At 37.7% G+C, this 18912-nt stretch overlaps 1 protein-coding gene across 2 annotated transcripts in view; it reads left to right on the top strand.

Annotated features, from left to right (window-relative positions):
• Window positions 1-18912, top strand: part of CPD (carboxypeptidase D) — a 97374-nt gene that overhangs the window by 45323 nt on the left and 33139 nt on the right. For both annotated transcript variants that reach the window (XM_015118974.3, XM_077970732.1), the window contains exons 3-8: window positions 3502-3644; window positions 4326-4495; window positions 5333-5682; window positions 6165-6356; window positions 10368-10535; window positions 14765-14874. In XM_015118974.3, coding sequence (XP_014974460.2) covers window positions 3502-3644; window positions 4326-4495; window positions 5333-5682; window positions 6165-6356; window positions 10368-10535; window positions 14765-14874 — 1133 coding nt within the window. The remainder of the gene's footprint in view (window positions 1-3501; window positions 3645-4325; window positions 4496-5332; window positions 5683-6164; window positions 6357-10367; window positions 10536-14764; window positions 14875-18912) is intronic.

An 18912-nucleotide genomic window follows, 5' to 3' on the forward strand; every position in this document is an offset into this window, starting at 1 on the left:
GAAAAGAAGAAGTCAAATTGTCCCTGTTTGCAGATGACATGATTGTATATTTAGAAAACCCCATTATCTCAGCCCAAAATCTCCTTAAGCTGATAAGCAACTTCAGCAAAGTCTCAGGATACAAAATTAATGTGCAAAAATCACAAGCATTCTTATACACCAATAACAGACAAACAGAGAGCCAAATCAGGAATGAACTTCCATTCACAATTGCTTCAAGGAGAATAAAATACCTAGGAATCCAACTGACAAGGGATGTAAAGGACCTCTTCAAGGAGAACTACAAACCACTGCTCAAGGAAATAAAAGAGGACACAAACAAATGGAAGAACATACCATGCTCATGGATAGGAAGAATCAATATTGTGAAAATGGCCATACTGCCCAAGGTAATTTATAGATTCAATGCCATCCCCATCAAGCTACCAATGAGTTTCTTCACAGAATTGGAAAAAACTGCTTTAAAGTTCATATGGAACCAAAAAAGAGCCCGCATCTCCAAGACAATCCTAAGTCAAAAGAACAAAGCTGGAGGCATCACGCTACCTGACTTCAAACTATACTACAAGGCTACAGTAACCAAAACAGCATGGTACTGGTACCAAAACAGAGATATAGACCAATGGAACAGAACAGAGTCCTCAGAAATAATACCACACATCTACAGCCATTTGATCTTTGACAAACCTCAGAGAAACAAGAAATGGGGAAAGGATTCCCTATTTAATAAATGGTGCTGGGAAAATTGGCTAGCCATAAGTAGAAAGCTGAAACTGGATCCTTTCCTTACTCCTTATACGAAAATTAATTCAAGATGGATTAGAGACTTAAATGTTAGACCTAATACCATAAAAATCCTAGAGGAAAACCTAGGTAGTACCATTCAGGACATAGGCATGGGCAAAGACTTCATGTCTAAAACACCAAAAGCAATGGCAGCAAAAGCCAAAATTGACAAATGGGATCTCATTAAACTAAAGAGCTTCTGCACTGCAAAAGAAACTACCATCAGAGTGAACAGGCAACCTACAGAATGGGAGAAAATTTTTGCAATCTACTCATCTGACAAAGGGCTAATATCCAGAACCTACAAAGAACTCAAACAAATTTACAAGAAAAAAACAAACAACCCCATCAAAAAGTGGGCAAAGGATATGAACAGACATTTCTCAAAAGAAGACATTCATACAGCCAACAGACACATGAAAAAATGCTCATCATCACTGGCCATCAGAGAAATGCAAATCAAAACCACAATGAGATACCATCTCACACCAGTTAGAATGGCAATCATTAAAAAGTCAGGAAACAACAGGTGCTGGAGAGGATGTGGAGAAATAGGAACACTTTTACACTGTTGGTGGGATTGTAAACTAGTTCAACCATTGTGGAAAACAGTATGGCGATTCCTCAAGGATCTAGAACTAGATGTACCATATGACCCAGCCATCCCATTACTGGGTATATACCCAAAGGATTATAAATTATGCTGCTATAAAGACACATGCACACGTATGTTTATTGCAGCACTATTCACAATAGCAAAGACTTGGAATCAACCCAAATGTCCATCAGTGACAGATTGGATTAAGAAAATGTGGCACATATACACCATGGAATACTATGCAGCCATAAAAAAGGATGAGTTTGGGTCCTTTGTAGGGACATGGATGCAGCTGGAAACCATCATTCTTAGCAAACTATCACAAGAACAGAAAACCAAACACCGTGTGTTCTCACTCATAGGTGGGAACTGAACAATGAGAACACTTGGACTCAGGAAGGGGAACATCACACACCGGGGCCTATCATGGGGAGGGGGGAGGGGGGAGGGATTGCATTGGGAGTTATACCTGATGTAAATGATGAGTTGATGGGTGCAGCACACCAACATGGCACAAGTATACATATGTAACAAACTTGCACGTTATGCACATGTACCCTACAACTTAAAGTATAATAATAATAAATAAATTAAAAAAAAAAAAGAGTTTAGGCTCCAATAATATTGCTACGATTTTATTTCTGTCAAAGTTTTGTTATTTTTGCTATATTGTTTGCTTTTCTTCAATGTTTTATAAGCCCCTGTTCTTTGATGAACTCCTAATAAGCTGTGCTTAAAACTATGACATTGACCTTTCTCCAGAACCAGGTTTCAGAATTGTCTGTTTTTCACATTCTCTCCCTGCCTTTTCTCTTATAATCAAATCAGCCTGTTTTTGTTTTTGTTTTGGAGACGGAGTCTCACTCTGTTGTCCAGGCTGGAGTGCAGTAGCACTATCTCTGCTAATTGCAACCTCTGCCTCCTGGGTTCAAGCAATTCTTCTGCCTCAGCCTCCCCAGTAGCTGGGACTACAGGCGTGTGCCACCACACCCAGCTAATTTTTTGTATTTTTAGTAGAGACAGGATTTCACCATGTTGCCCAGGCTAGTCTCGAACTCCTGAACTCAGGCAATCTGCCCTTCTCCACCTCACAAAGTGCTAGGATTACAGGCATGGGCCATTGTGCCCGGCTCAAATCAGCATGTGTTTTTAAACATCATAGAATGCAAGGGTTGGAAGGGTCTTTTGTGGTCAGCTAACATTCACTTTGTATATAAATAAATAAATAAATAAATAAATAAATAAATACCCATGTTAATGCCAAAGGGTTCTCATCCAGTAAGTGGCAGAAGAATCTATGATGGAAGCATATCTTTTGGTGCTGTCAGTGAAAGGGAAGTTATTCTCCCTCCTGATCTGAAGGGTCCTATGTGACATCACCTGAGATGCACTGGGGGTTGAGGAAAGATGACCCTTAAAATCTGCATTTGCGCTTTGCAAGAGCAAGGCAAGATCACAGAGAAGTTACACATGCTCCTTTCTTCACTTTTTAGTCTTTATCCGCTAAAAACAAGATGTGAGAAAATCAAGTGACAAGAATGATAGGGTAATAGGCTGTCAACAAAATGAGTGTGTGGGCTTATATAGGTATAAACGTGGTGAAGGTCATAGACCATGGATGCTTATTCCCTTTTAAGTTCCACCTTCCATTTAACACATTTTGAAAGAATTTATTGTGTCTTATTTTCCCCTTTGTGCCCCACTTTTCGTATCTGTAAAATGGATGAAATAGTAGGATCTGAAATAGTACATACAATTGCTGTAAAGATTAAATGCTAATACACATAAAGCTCTTAGAACAGGTCTGGTATATAATAAACACTCAAAGCTATTATCGTTATTGTTACTGGTATTAACTGATATCTTTGTACTTTTCATAACTGCTCATTCTATCAATTAAATGTATTTTTCACTATATGTTCTTTTTCAATGTATATTCCTTTTAACCTTCCTTCTTAGCCTCCACTATAGTTCAGATGCCTTCTACAATTTCAAACAATTTAATGAAAAGAAAAGAAAATTTATACATGCAGAGTTGGCTGATTTAATTTCTTCAGTCTTTTGGAGGGTATAATTATTTTCCTTCTGAGAGTAAACTTCTTTTTTCCATGTTACAGGTGGTATGCAAGATTACAATTATGTGTGGGCCAACTGTTTCGAGATCACATTAGAACTGTCTTGTTGCAAGTACCCACCTGCTTCACAGCTTCGACAGGAATGGGAGAACAATCGTGAGTCTTTGATCACATTGATTGAAAAGGTAAAAGTAGATGACTGGAAGGTTGGGGTATAGAAACAGGATTAAATAAGAGAGAAATCTGGATGCATGTGAATGACAATCTATACAGTATTAGATGTCCTTTATCTGTTTTTACTACTTAAGATTATAAATTATCTTTAAAGATTATTAGGTTACAATCTATTAAAACATATTCTAGTTCTGCTTCCCCTGCCCCTTGCCCCCAGCTCTCTGCTCCATAGGGCTTCCTTTGCCTGTCTTGGAACACTAACTTATACAAACTGAAATAATTAGCCAAATTTGTACTTTCAGGGTCTTACAATGTCACGTGATCATATTTGCTAGTGAGCCTTTACCACTATATGAACCATGGACATCAGTTTAATTTAAACATCACACAGACTAATACAGCAATTGGATACACCAGCAATTACACCCTTTTGAGAAAACTAGAAGTCTGGCTTTGAGGAGAGGGAATTTTTAAAAGCACCTTACTATTGTCGAGTTCAGACACATGGCTTAAGTTTAAGGATTTAATACTTCTGTCTGTATTTTATTTAAACTTCAAGGGATTGAAAATGTTTTGGGGGAGAGAGAAGAGTCACTTTATTTTTTAGAAATTCTACTATCAGTGCAGAGAAAAGTTGTGCCCTTTTGCCTTCTAAATTCATGGTCTCTGAACTTGGATTCTTGTCTTCTTAGGTTCACATTGGAGTGAAAGGATTTGTTAAAGATTCCATAACAGGATCTGGTTTAGAGAATGCAACCATCTCAGTGGCTGGTATTAATCATAATATCACAACAGGCAGATTTGGTGATTTCTACCGATTACTTGTTCCTGGAACTTATAACCTTACAGTAGTCTTAACTGGGTAAGAATTTAAACTATGTAGACTCTTAGTTAAAATGTCAAGTCTCTGTTTTATATCTAAGACAGAAATATAGTCTAGTACATGTTGTTTATTTTTTGTGGCTTTTATTTTTCCGTATTTTCTGATTTTTCTCCTTTTGTAATAAGAAAATACTATTGTGGAGTTTTTTGTCACATAGTCTAATAGTACAATGGGATATGAAGCATAGTTGTAGCAATAGAGGAAGGACAGTTTTTAAAACGTGAAAAGATATTCAGCTGTGTAAAGCATTGCCTTAAAGCTAACTGAATACCAGAGTAGAAGAAACCCAGTGCTCTGTAAATGACACTTTTGAAGAACTGTCTTAACAGCTTTCTGATTTATTAAATGAGTGGTTTCCCACCTCCCCTGGAAAGCTTTCTGGAAGCTCACTTTGATAAGGATTTAATTGATAACCTTTAATCTTGAACTTTCCTGCTTGAAAAAGAAGTTGGAATGTCAGTTTGATAAGACACTGCAAAGAATTGTATAATTTATCCCTTGTTTGAGTACTGTAGCAGTGGTTACAATGGAGTAACAGCGCATCTTTCAACATGTTCTTTCCTTTGAATGTAATTTTTTTGGTATACATTCTAGTGTGTGGTACTTGAGAAGATTTGGTAAGAGAAATAGTTGTTTAATCTGGGGTTCTTTGTGAAATAATGTCCTAAAACTCTTAAATTTACACATCTCTATTTAGTTTGAGTTTTGATAGATCGCTAAGCATAAGAGGATGAAAAGGCTTCTGTGCTTTTATAATGTTAAAGCATTGTATGTCTTAACTATAAACCGTTTACTTTTCCAATTTTTTTTTTTCAGGTATATGCCATTGACTGTTACTAATATAGTGGTGAAAGAAGGACCAGCCACAGAGGTGGATTTGTCTCTTAGGCCAACTGTAACTTCAGTAATCCCTGACACGACAGAGGCTGTAGCAACTGCTAGCACAGTTGCTATACCTAATATTCTTTCTGGAACATCATCCTCCTACCAGCCAATTCAGCCGAAGGACTTTCACCACCACCATTTCCCTGATATGGAAATCTTCTTGAGAAGGTTTGCCAATGAATATCCTAACATTACCCGGCTTTATTCATTGGGAAAATCAGTAGAGTCAAGAGAACTTTATGTGATGGAGATATCTGATAATCCAGGTGTCCATGAACCAGGTAATTGGTATGGTCTTACACATAATTTCAGTAGTGCCCCTCAAAGCCATATTCAATATTGCTATGTTTCATCCAGAAAGGTCGCCTACAGTTTGTATAACTGGCATTAAGAAAACCTAACTAAAATTAAAAGAAAGCAAAAACAAAAAATGTAATTAATCTTTTCCCGGAAAAGAGGAAATCCTTTTGCTAACCCATATTAGGCATGGTATTTAATATGTGCATAGATTAGATTTATTCTGCTAATAGTGTTTTATTTATTTATATTACATGGCATATATATGCTTTGAGCCTGCTCAGACATAAGTATTAGTAAGGAAACTGCTTTATAAGATGTTTCTGAAGGTTTTTTCTGCCTCCTTTGCCAAAATACATGCTTAAAAAAATTTTTAGTACAGGATTTATATATGTTGGGGAAAAAAACAGAGTCCATGATGATTAGAAACAAAAAAAAGCCTTCCATGTAATTACTTTGTTTTCAGGTGAACCAGAATTTAAGTACATTGGAAATATGCATGGAAATGAAGTGGTTGGAAGAGAACTGCTGTTGAACCTCATCGAATACCTTTGTAAGAACTTTGGAACAGACCCTGAAGTCACAGATTTGGTTCATAGCACTAGAATTCACCTTATGCCATCCATGAATCCTGATGGATATGAAAAGTCCCAGGAAGGTAAAGAATAGCTATTAATTCTTAATCATTTGATCATCATATAGAATGATTATTTTGATGTAGAACAGAATTTGAACTGGTTCTTTCGGAATTTCTTCCTATTTTTTTTCCTTATAATTTGTGATTGATTTTAGCTCTTGTATTCTTATATGATGATCTGGTCTGTTCAGGAATTATGTGATCAAATTTATATATTTAGTGGTGTTTTCCACTTGGTAATGGTTCTTATTTACTAGAAATAGAATATAAGACTTTTACAAATTGTTTTATTTCAGCAATAGTTCTGTTGACAAAGAGTCAAACTCTGTAAAATATTTGAAGGGATTTATTCTGAGCCAAATATGAGTGACTATGGCCCATGACACAGCCCTCAGACCCTGACGACATGTGTTCAGAGTAGTCAGGGTGCAGCTTGGTTTTATACATTTTAAGAAGACATGAGACATCAATCAAACACATTTAAGGTATACATTGGTTTGGTCCAAAAAGGGGGTGAGGGTTGAAAGAGTTATTAAGTTGAAAGGAATGTCTGGGTTAGGATAAGAGGTTGTAGTTACCAAAGTTTGATCATGTAGATGAAGCCTCCAGGTAGCAGGCTTCACAGAGAATAGATTGTAAATGTTTCTTATCAGACTTAAGGCCTCTGTTGGTATTAAATGTTTTTTTTTTTTTTTTTTTTTTTTTTTTGAGACAGAGTCTCGCTCTGTCGCCCAGGCTGGAGTGCTGTGTCCGGATCTCAGCTCACTGCAAGCTCCGCCTCCCGGGTTCCCGCCATTCTCCTGCCTCAGCCTCCCGAGTAGCTGGGACTACAGGCGCCCGCCACCTCGCCCGGCTAGTTTTTTGTATTTTTTAGTAGAGACGGGGTTTCACCGTGTTAGCCAGGATGGTCTCGATCTCCTGACCTCCTGATCCGCCCGTCTCGGCCTCCCAAAGTGCTGGGATTACAGGCTTGAGCCACCGCGCCCGGCCGGTATTAAATGTTGATTGGCTTTTCCTGATTTCCAAAGAGAGGAGGCATAATGAGGCATGTCTGACCCCCATTTCCCGTCATGGCCTGAACCAGTCTTTCAGGTTAACTTTGGAGTGCCCTGGTCAAGAGGAGGGAATCTATTCAGATAGGCCCTGCCTATTGAGCAGGGCCTTAGAATTTTATTTTGAGTTTACAGTTCTTATTAAATTATTATTTTGGGAACCTTATTTCATAAGTGAAAAATCAAACCAGATATCTCTCTGAGCCAGTGACTCTGTTTTGACTCTTAGTTCTACTCCCTGTGCATGTTCCAGACTTGCTAATTTATTGACTTCCTGATTTCTTTGCCTTCTCTGGGCAAGCCCATCTTTCCTGGGGCGTTATAGTATGGGCTGGGACAGCAGACCCTTATAAACAACACTAGGGGAGTGAGAGTTCATCTTTTCCCAGCCCATGATTTCTTCCAGCCAATGATATCTATCAGGCACCACAGTATAATATGGAGCCTCATGACTTATTACTAGCACTGACTTGACCATTGGGAGGATCAGTTGGTCATTAGTTGGTCATTAGTACCCAGGAGTTGGTCATTAGTACCCAGAAGCTCTCTTGAACAAATGGGCACAAGATCTTACTTATATATGTATATATTTCAGATTTTTCCCCCTAAGGTTCTCATTCTCTGTCAGTGCCACAAATCTCTCCTACATACTCCCTAGACCTTTCTGAAAGGTGGAACTAATTACACTAGTAAGCCCTCCAGTTTTCTTCAGTGTCTTGCAATTTTTCTCATTATAATGACAATAGTAAGGCTCCTACTCGCTATTAAAATGGAATATGCACAGTTAAGCTTAAATTGAACTTTCTCTTCCGTCAGGTTAAACTTCCAGCTGTGTTCTTGGCTAACTTTACCTTTTTGTGATCACTTTAATGTGAGCATATCACAATTTTCTTTTCATTTGGTCTATTTCTTACAATGTCTTAGTGAGCTTTATACAAGTACAGAGAGGAGTGTAGAGTTCCTGGCCAGGCGTAGTGGCTCACGCTGATAATCCCAGCACTTTGGGAGGTCGAGGTGGGTGGATCATTTGAGGCCAGGAGTTCAAGAGCAGCCTGGCCAACATGGTGAAACCCTGTTTCTACTAAAAATACAAAAAATTAGCTGGACGTGGTGGCACATACCTGTAATTCCAGCTACTTGGGGGGCTGAGGCACAAGAATTGCTTGAACCCGGGAAGTGGAGGTAGCAGTGAGCCGAGATGGCGCCACTGCACTATAGTCTAGGCCACAGAGTGAGACTCTGTCTCAAAAAAAAAAAAAAAAAAAAAAAAAAAGGAAAAAGAGTATAGAGTTCTCCTCTGATCAGTAATTTCCATTCAACATTGTGATCATGTCATTATATGCGGATTAGTGACACTTAAACAGTGCTTTAATATAATTTGTCTAATTGGAATTTTTTTCCTCCCAGATTATGAGCAGAGGACAAAAATCAAACGATAATGGTTTTACCTTTCTGTTCAAAATATCTGGAAGAGATACAGTTTTTAAACACGCAGTGTGAAAAAGATGTGTTTTAATTGTAATGCCCAGCCAGGCACTGTGGCTCACGCCTGTAATCCCAGCACTTTGGGAGGCTGAGGCAGGTGGATCACAAGGTCAGGAGTTTGAGACCAGCCTGGTGAACATGGTGAAATCTCATCTCTACTAAAGATATAAAAAATTAGCTGGGTGTGGTGGTGCACACTTGTAATCCCAGCTACTAGCATGGCTGAGGCAGGAAAATCGCTTGAACCCGGGAAGCAGAGGTTGCAGTAAGCCAAGATTGCGCCATTGCACTCCAGCCTGGGCAACAAGGCGAGACTCCATCTCAAAAAAAAAAAAAAGTAATGTCTTACAGGTTCTTCCTGCCTGCTACACAGGCAAAACAGTGCATTGAGACCATGGTATCGCATTAAAGAGTTTAATTCATGCAAGGCCAGCCACGCAGGAGAACTGGAGTTATCACTCAAATCAGTCTCCCCGAAGGCTCAGAGATTAGGGTTTTTCAAAGATAGTTTGATGGACAAGGGGCTAGAGAATGGGTTGATTGGTTGGAGATGAAATCATAGGGATGTGGAAAACAGTCCTCATGTACTGAGTCAGCTTCTGGTTGGGAGCCACAGGACCAGCTGAGTTACAAGTCACTGGTCTTGGTGATGTCAGCTGGTTGTCAGAAATGCAAAAGTCTGAAAAACGTCTCAGAAGGCCAATCTTAGGTTCAATAGTGATGTTATCTACAGGAGTAGTTGGGGAAGTTACAAATCTTATAACTTCTAAAACGATGGCTGGTTATCCTTTAATTACACATACATGTTAGCCAAATTCAGGCCCCTCTTATAATCCCAACCTTGTGACCTTTCATTAGTTTTACAAAGGTGGTTTAGTTTTGGGAAAGGTTATTATCATCCTTGCTTTAAAATTAAACTGTAAGCTAAATTTCTCCCAAAGTTAGCTTGGCCGATGCCCAGGAATGACCAAGGACAGCTTGGAGGTTAGAAGTAAGGTGGAGTCTGGCCAGGCGTGGTGGCTCACTCCTGTAATCCTAGCACTTTGAGAGGCTGAGGGGGGCGAGTCACCTGATGTCAGGAGTTCAAGACCAGCCTGGCCAACATGATGAAACCCCATCTCTACTAAAACATACAAAAATTAGCCAGGCATAATGGCAGGTGCCTGGAATCCCAGCTACTTGGGAGGCTGAGATGGGAGAATTGCTTGAACCTGGGAGATGGTGGTTGCAGTGAGCTGAGATTGTGCCACTGCACTCTAGCCTGGGTGGCTGAGACTGCATCTCAAAAAAAAAAAAAAAAAAAAAATGTGGAGTCAACTATGTCAGATTTGTCCTACTGTAATAATTTTGCAAAGACAGTTTCATAATCATAGGTGATTGATAATAGTGAAGCCTGATATGTTCACATTTGCCTTAAGGTATCTGAAGTAGTACATGTTGGAATAAAATAGAAGTGAACATGGCTTATATTCACATCCTTTATCATATCATACAGGAGATTCAATAAGTGTAATTGGCAGAAACAACAGCAACAACTTTGACCTGAACCGAAATTTCCCAGACCAGTTTGTTCAGATCACAGATCCTACGCAACCAGAAACTATTGCTGTAATGAGCTGGATGAAGTCCTATCCATTTGTACTTTCAGCAAACCTGCATGGAGGTATGGCAACTTTATATTCTACTAATTAGTTCTTGTTGAGAGCATTTGGAAATCCTGGTGGAATTTTATCTGTTTGTAGTGTTATGCTTTCTTAAAATGAGTATCCTGTTACTGCTTTTATGGCAGACAACAGTAAAGGTCTTTTCTCATTACTTTTTCAGCCAGTGTCCTGGCTGTTTCTTTCCTCCTGCTTTCTCTCATTTTTTTCCTCCTCTTCTCTTCTCCTTCTACCCCCATCTCTTCTCTCCACCCTTTCTCCTCTCCTTTCTCACCTACTACTTCTCTCTCTCCCTTCTCTTATCTCCTCTCCCCTTTCTTCTCTTGTCTTTTTTCTCCTCTCCTCTCCTTCTCCCCCATCTCTCCCCCTACTCTGCTCTTCCTTCTCCTCTCCTCTTCCTCTCATAGTTCTTCAGGTATTTTGTATTTATCTCTCACACTGGGAACTTGGTAACCTATTCTTTGTCATTAATAAAAATTGATCCAAATGTTTATTTCTGTTTTCTCCTTGAAGTTTAATAAATCTTTCATGTAAATTTAGATTTTGATATTCTCTATTTTTCACTTGGTATGTCCTTAACTGCAGCAAAATGACCACATTCTCATGTAGTACCTGAGCGCATATACCTCCATATAATTTAGCAGGGATGGATCAGTTGAATAGAATGAGTGTCAAGATTAAAAATCACCACAATGTCCAACTAAGGTTGTGAATAAGAGTGAAGATATCGGTACCCAAGAGAACCAAAATGTGTCCACACATAAACTCACTTGAACAAAATGTTCACTCATTTAATATACAATGCTCATGTATATGAATGTTCAGTGTACACGAATGTTCATTCAGGATTATTCACAATAACAAAAAAGTAGAAACAACCCAAACAACCATCATCTGATAAATGGATAAATAAAATGTGGTCTGCCCTTACAATGAATATTATTTGTCTCGAAAAGGAATCAAGTGCTGATACATGCTATAACATAGATCCTTGAAACCTTATGCTAAGTGACAAAAGCCAGTCATAAGAGACCACATGGTGCATGATTATTATTTTTTTAAATCAAGTTAATGATTATATTTTTATGAAATTTTTAGAGTAGGCATATCCATAGAGACAGAAAGTAGATTAAAGATTGCATTGGGCTGAAGTGAATAGTGGTAGGAGGTGATAGGGGAGTGACTGCTAGTGGATTTTGGGGTTTCTTTTTGGAGTTATGAAAATGTTCTATAACTAGATAGTGGTAGTGGTTGTACAACCCTGTGAATATAACCAACTTTAAATGGGTGAATTGCATGGTACTTGAATTACATCAGTAAAACTGCTAAAAAAAAAAAAAAAAAAAAAAAAAAAAGAGTAACAAGTATTAGCACCAGGGGCAATGGGGAAGAAATTTAGTTTCAACATTTATTGGAATATCCAGAAGTATCATAGTTGAGCCTTCATGTCATATAGAGTAGCCTGCCATTTTAGAATGACAGTACATACTGATGGATATTTAGATTTAGGAAGTTAAGTGAGATTCTCCAAAAATTGCTTTGAAAGATTGCCAATAGTAGAAAAAAGTACTTCTACAGTTGGTAATCATATATTCTTCTCAGAGAGTCAAATAAGAACAATGAAGTTATACCCTAGTTGGAAAAATAAATTTTTTGTTTCTTTTATTATATTTTATGTGTTTAATGCTGTGTTTGATAGAAGACACTTTCTATTTAGAGCTTTAAAAATATTCTCATAATAAATCACACATCATGTTGGCTAAATCTAAAAAGTTAATAATAGTTACATTCCGGTGAAAATAAGTCACAGATTTACAAATGTGGTATCCAAACCTTGGCATGGTGAGAGGTAGGAATCTTTAGTCGTGCAGACATTTTTCTTTCCATGACATACTTTGTTTTCTCATCTTAAAATCCTTATTTAAATGGAGTTTGAAATCTTGGCAAAGCAGTTTGAAGGACAATTTCTTTGTTGCTGTACAGGAGTAAAAAACCTCATAGATTCCGTAGCTGGAGCTTGTGAATTAAGGTGATAAAAGACAGATTAAAAGGAAAAAGCATACAAATTTTATTGATGTTTGTATGTGGCACAGGCAACAGGTGGTGGGGGAGTTCATAGGAAAGACGTGAAACTCTCAGAAAAGCAGTTAGTGTTAAGGACTTAGTGCTCTTATAACAAAGGGTGATAGATACCTTGTGGAAAAGTGACTACACAAAGGAAGGAGTTTGGACTTCTAAGGGTGATAAATTGTAGGAAAGTGACTAGGAAATATATGGGGGAAACTAATGAAAGATGAGGGTTATTTCACTAAGGTTTGTTTGTGTCAACTCATCTTGGCATTGATTATCCCATCTCTGATGGTACCAGGAAGGTGCCTTTCTCACGTGAAATTTATGCCCAATTTTAGGCAGAAAGGGGGAGGGTAGATAGCCTTTCCTGCATCTGCTGTTTCTCAGTTGCCTTCAGCCCTAAATAATTAATACGCTAAAGAGTCATATTCTGGGGCAGCACGTTCTGATTCCTTTCACTGCCAACTTTATAATTTAGAAGGATCTTGAAAGAAGATAGGGTAAAGCAATATTCTTTTTCATAAATTTTCAAAAATTTTGATACTAATTTTTTTATTGCGGTGAAGTTTACATAATTCCAGTAGCATTTGGTGCATTCATAGTGTTTTGTAACTGCCCCCTCTATCTTGTTCCAAAACATTTTTATCTCCCCGAAAGGATACCCCACACCCATTTAACAGTGACTCCCCTTTCCTTTCTCCCCTCAAGCTCTGGTAACCACCAATCTTTGTTCTGTCTCTGGGGATTTACCTATTCTGGATATTTCATGGAAATGGAATCATATAGCATATGACCTTTCGTGTCTGGCTTCTTTGATTTAGCACAGTGTTTTCAAGGTTCACTCATGTTGTAACATGTATCAGTACTTCATTCCTTTCTATGGTTGAATAATAGTGTATTATATATACATGTATATGTATCAATATCACATTTACTTTATCCATTTACTTACTGATGGACATTTGGGTTGTTTTGACTTTTTGACTACAATGAAAAATTCTCCTATGCTCATTGGCATTCAGATATCTATTTGAGTTCCTTTTTTCTTTTCCCTGTGCCCCCCTTGTTTTGAAACGGAGTCTCACTCTGTTACCCAGGCTGGAATGTAAGTGGTGTGATCATGGCTCACTGCAGCCTCAAACTCCTGAGCTCAGGCAATCCTCCTACCTCAGCCTCCCAAGTAGCTGGAACTGCAAGCATGCACCACCACACCTGGCTTATTTTTAATTTTTTGTAGAGACAGGATCTCCCAGTGTTGCCCAGACTGATCTTGAATTCCTGGGCTCAAGCAATCCACCTGCCTTGGCCTCCCAAAGTGCTGAGATTATAGGCGTGAACTACTGTACACAGCCCCTGTATTCAGTTCTTTTGGGTGTGCACCTAGGAGTGAAATTGTCATATGATAATTCCATGTTAAGCTTTTTGAGAAATTGCCGAGGCTGGACTATTTTACATTCCTGCCAGCAATGTATGAGGTTCCAGTTTCTTCCTATCCTCACCACCATTTACTATTTTCTATTTTTATTATTATAGCCATCCTAGCGGGTGAGAAGTAGTACCTCATTTTGGTTTTGGTGTGCATTTCTCCAATAACTAATGATGCCGAGGATATTTTCATGAGCTTGTTGGCCATTTATCTATGTTCTTTGGAGAAATATCTGTTCAAGTCCTTTGCCCAAATTTTAATTGAGTTTTTGTCTTTGTTGTTAAGTTGAAAGAGTTTTAAAATATGTTCTGGATACTGGACCCTTAACAGGCTTGCAAAATATTTTCCCCCATTCTATAGGTTGTCTTTTCTCTTTCTTATGTCCTTGATGCATAAAAGTTTTTTATTTTAATGGAATCCTATATATCTGCCTTTTTCTTTTGTTGCTAATCCTTTCTGTGTTGATGCTAATTATTTTTTTGAGGTAGACTGTTTGGTAGAAGTACTATACATCTTTTTTTTGGCTTTAGAAAAGTAGCCATTTGAAAGATATTTTCTCACTTTTTCACTTTGATTTTCTATTGAAGAAATTAGTGTAGTTTTCATTTCTGTTGAAGAAATTTTGCTTGGCAAATTTTATTGTTTTCTCTTCTCTAGCAGTATTCTGAAAAGCTTTATGTTAATAATTCATCTTGAAACAGACAACGTGATACATTTTCCTCTTTTCCCTTATAGGTTCTTTGGTGGTTAACTACCCTTTTGATGATGATGAACAAGGACTTGCCACATATAGTAAATCACCAGATGATGCTGTGTTTCAACAAATAGCACTTTCTTATTCCAAGGTAGGCTTGTCTTTGAATATAAAATGCTATAAAATTAATTCTTTTATTTAAAAATATGCTTTAAAGTCCTTCAAGACTCAGGTCAAGTGCTTCCATAGTTAAGAAAGCATGACAGCTGTTTCTGAAAAACAGCTTTTTCTCCTGTTTCCCACCTCACTTTTGAATACACTGCATGTCTTTCTCCATTGGCCTTTTATCTATGGTTTTAGCACAGTACCTGGAACATATACATGTCAATTTATTTTATTTGACAAATAAGTTATAAGCCCAGAAAGTAGACCAAGAAAGGGGCTTAGTGCATTATAGCTCTGGGGCCAAATCTTGCCCACCACCTGTTTTTGTAAATAAAATTATATTGACACACAGCCGCAGCCATATTTTTATATATTGTGTGTGGCTGCTTTCTCCTTCAACATTTCAAAGTAAGTCAGTATAATTTACTATATTAACAAACTAAAGAAGAAAAATCCAGTGATCAAACGGCAAAGTTGAGTAGTTTCAGCAAAGACTTTTGCATCTAAAAAGTCTGAAATATTTGCTGTCTGGTTTTTTACAGGAAAAAATTGCCAAACTTTAGTCTAAGGTCTTTAAGATCCTATAGTTACATATAGCAAGGAAAAGCAGGCAGAAACTTCTGTATTTTCCAAACTTCCTATAATGAACATGGATTACTCTTACAATCGGGAATGTTAAAATGTGTTGTGTGTGAAAATTTAATTTAAAAATCATTCTTAGCACCAGGCCTGGTGGCTTATGCCTGGAATCCTAGCACTTTGGTAGGGCAAGGCAGGAGGATTGCTTGAGCTCTCAGGAGTTTGAGACCAGACTGGGCAACATAGCAAGAGCTTGCCTGTACTACAAATAAAAATTTAAAAAATTAGCCGGTCATGGTGACACACATTTGTTGTCCCAGCTACTTAGGAGGCTGAGGTGGGAAGATCACTCTGTCCCAGGAGATTGAGGTTGAAGTGAGCTTGATCACAACACTATACTCTAGCCTGGGTGACAAAGCTGAGACCCTGTCTCAAAAAAATAAAAATTGTCTTAGAAACATGTTAAAAGTTGAGGCTTGTAAACTGGGCTTGTTAGTTTCAATTTTTGGTGTTACTACTGACTTAGTATTATTATTGGTTGTATTGGTACTATTATTGGTTATAGGTAATGAATATTATTACTGTAACTCTGTACTCTCCAGTCACAGCCCTCTATCCTTTCCCATTCCCTCATTCTCTGCAAATGAATCTTGTGAGATTGTTCAGTTTCTACTACAGGAGTACAGCTGTTCATTTCACCTTAGAGAATTATTGCCTTCTGTTTGGACATATATGTGTTTTTGAAGTACACACGTGGAGTAATAAGAGAATGGATAGTGTCCCAACCATCAAAATAAAAATTAAATGGTCGGATTTTGCATATATTCCCATCACATTCTATGCTCATTCTCATGATTTCTGCTTTTCCCCTTCATTTTGGCTTCTAGTTCCTTATCTTCTCTTTGTTTTCTTAGACTATTAACCCTTTTGATTTGATTTACCTTTCTCTGTAGCCTAGACCCATGGACATACCTTTTCAATGATTCTCCTAAGGATCTTGTACACCCCTTTGACATATCTGCTTTGCCCTCCAGTCCTCAGTAATTACCATTATCTCTTTTCTCCATACCAATATTACAGGTATAGCCCAGAGTGGTCACGCAGTCATGGCAATTTGCTATAGTCCATATGTATGCTCTACAACTTCAGCTGAACCCTCAGTCCTACATGGCAATATTTCCTGTTTAGCTACTTGACTCCCTGGCTCAGTTCCCACTATGGTGATTCAGAGCCTTTATCCTCTATCTGAGCCTCCTATTCCAGCTCTATCCCTCTTATTCATAGTCAATCACTTTGCATTGAACTGAAGTAGAACTTTGAGTAATCTGATGTGAGTTCACTAAGATTCTGTCTTCTCAGTTGTTACTTATATGTGTCTTAACAATATTCTCCTCCATTTCTTGATCCCACTGCATTCTACCTCCTGGAATCTTATGTCTTCATATCTTATGTTGTAAATGGGGAAGGTGATAATTAAACTCCCCAGTCTTCACTCACAGCCTTTTTTTTCCTTGGTCATAAGCAGCTCCTCTAAAAATATTTTCTACTAACCTTAATAAGCCCCCATGAAGCTACCATTCCAAGTTTCTTTATATTTACTCTTCAAAACTTCTCAAAAGTAAATAGTCTTGGGAGATATCTGAGCAGCCAAAGACAATAATGGCTATATGATAACCAATCTCCCAGGGTTTTTCTTTAAACAATATAAAACGACTTAAAAACTACCAAATTTTACACAAAACCACACTGTTGGCATCACAAAAGATCCTGAAACTGCAAAATAACTGTAAATTTTTTAAAAATCAAGAAATCTCAGCATGATCTATCATGCACCTACCCCGTCTTTGCCCCACCACAAGGCTTTGTGATGAGGTAAAGCAGACCACAAAAACTTATGGAGAAGACAGAAGTGGGTGCCACTGAAGGGCAGCTGTGAAGGTAATTTGGAGTGACCACCATACATCACATATGCGCTAAATCCAAAAATACTAAAAGAATAACTGGGCAGATGAGAGCTCTGGAATACAGGGAAGAGATTTCAAAATGCATACAACTTAAAGGATTTGGTGTGATTTAACGGGATAAGCACAGTTTAAAAGGAGAGGATGGTTACAGGGAGATCTTCCAAACTCATAGCTTCTGGAGAAGGAAAAAAAAGACAAAGATAGAAATGAAGAAGTGCTCCTTGACAATTAAATGGTGAATGGGAAAAGGAAAAAGTGGGGAGAAATGTAAGGTTTTACAAAACAGAAAAGAACCTTAAAATCAGAAGACTTCCAGCTCCACCCTTACCACCGAGACAAATAAATAACCACATTGAGGTTCCTGGATTTTGCTAGAATTAAGCTAGGAATGATATTAAATGCCCAATATCATAAAAATAAACGAGGAAAATAAAGTCCATGGAAAACGATTGCAGAAAATTAAGAAATGGAATATCACATATAGAAACTAAGGAAACCCTACCATTAGCAAAAAATAATCAAGAAGCAGAAGAAAACTGTTCAGTTGGCATTCTAAACAGATTAAGCATACCCAAATATATGTTGAGGATATGAGAAACTACCTCAACTCAGATAGTCAAAAAATAAAAACAGAAGCCAGGAAACAAAAAACCAGGGAGAAATAAAATAAAGTTTATAGGACTCAGGAAAAAAAAAAGGAAGAAAAAGACAAAATTATCTCTGAAATGAAGAATAAATGACAAAAGTTAGGGAACTCGTACATCCAATTCCAAACTTACCACAAAGCTACAGTAATTAATACAGTGTGGTACTGGCATAAGGACAGACATACAGATCAATGAAATAGAACTGAGAGCCCAGGAATAAATTCTTATGTTGATGGTCAGTTGATTTTTTTTTTAGAAAAGGATGCCAAGACAATTCAATAGGCAAAGAATAGATTGTTAAAATAAATGGTGCTGGGACAATTGGATATTTATATGCAAAAGAATAAACTAGATACCTTCCTCACTCCGCACCCCAAAATTAGCTTAAAATTGGTCATAAACCTAAATATAGGAACTAAAACTATAAAACTAAAAAAAAAAAGGAATACATTTTTGAGACTTTGGTTCTCCTCTAGATAAGACATCAAAAGCACAAGTGACAAGAAAAGGTTGATATATTGGACATCATCAAGATTAAAAACTTCTTTACTGCAAAGAAAACTGTTTTTTTTGTTCTGTTGTAACAAAATTCCACAAACTGGATTGTCTAAGACAACAGGAATTTATTGTCTCACAGTTCTGGAGGCCAGAAGTCCAAAATCACAGTGTTGCCAGGGCCATGCTCCCTCTGAAACTGTGGAAGAATCCTTCCTTGTTTCTCCCTAGTTTCTGGTGCTTTGTTGGCAACCATTGGCATTCCTTCACTCCAACCCTTCTTCATCACATGGCATTCTCCCCGTGTCTTTGTATCCCAGTTTCCCCTTTGTACAAGGA

The sequence above is a fragment of the Macaca mulatta genome, chromosome 16 (genome assembly GCF_049350105.2).
Source record: "Macaca mulatta isolate MMU2019108-1 chromosome 16, T2T-MMU8v2.0, whole genome shotgun sequence".
Taxonomy (NCBI): Eukaryota; Metazoa; Chordata; class Mammalia; order Primates; family Cercopithecidae; genus Macaca; species Macaca mulatta.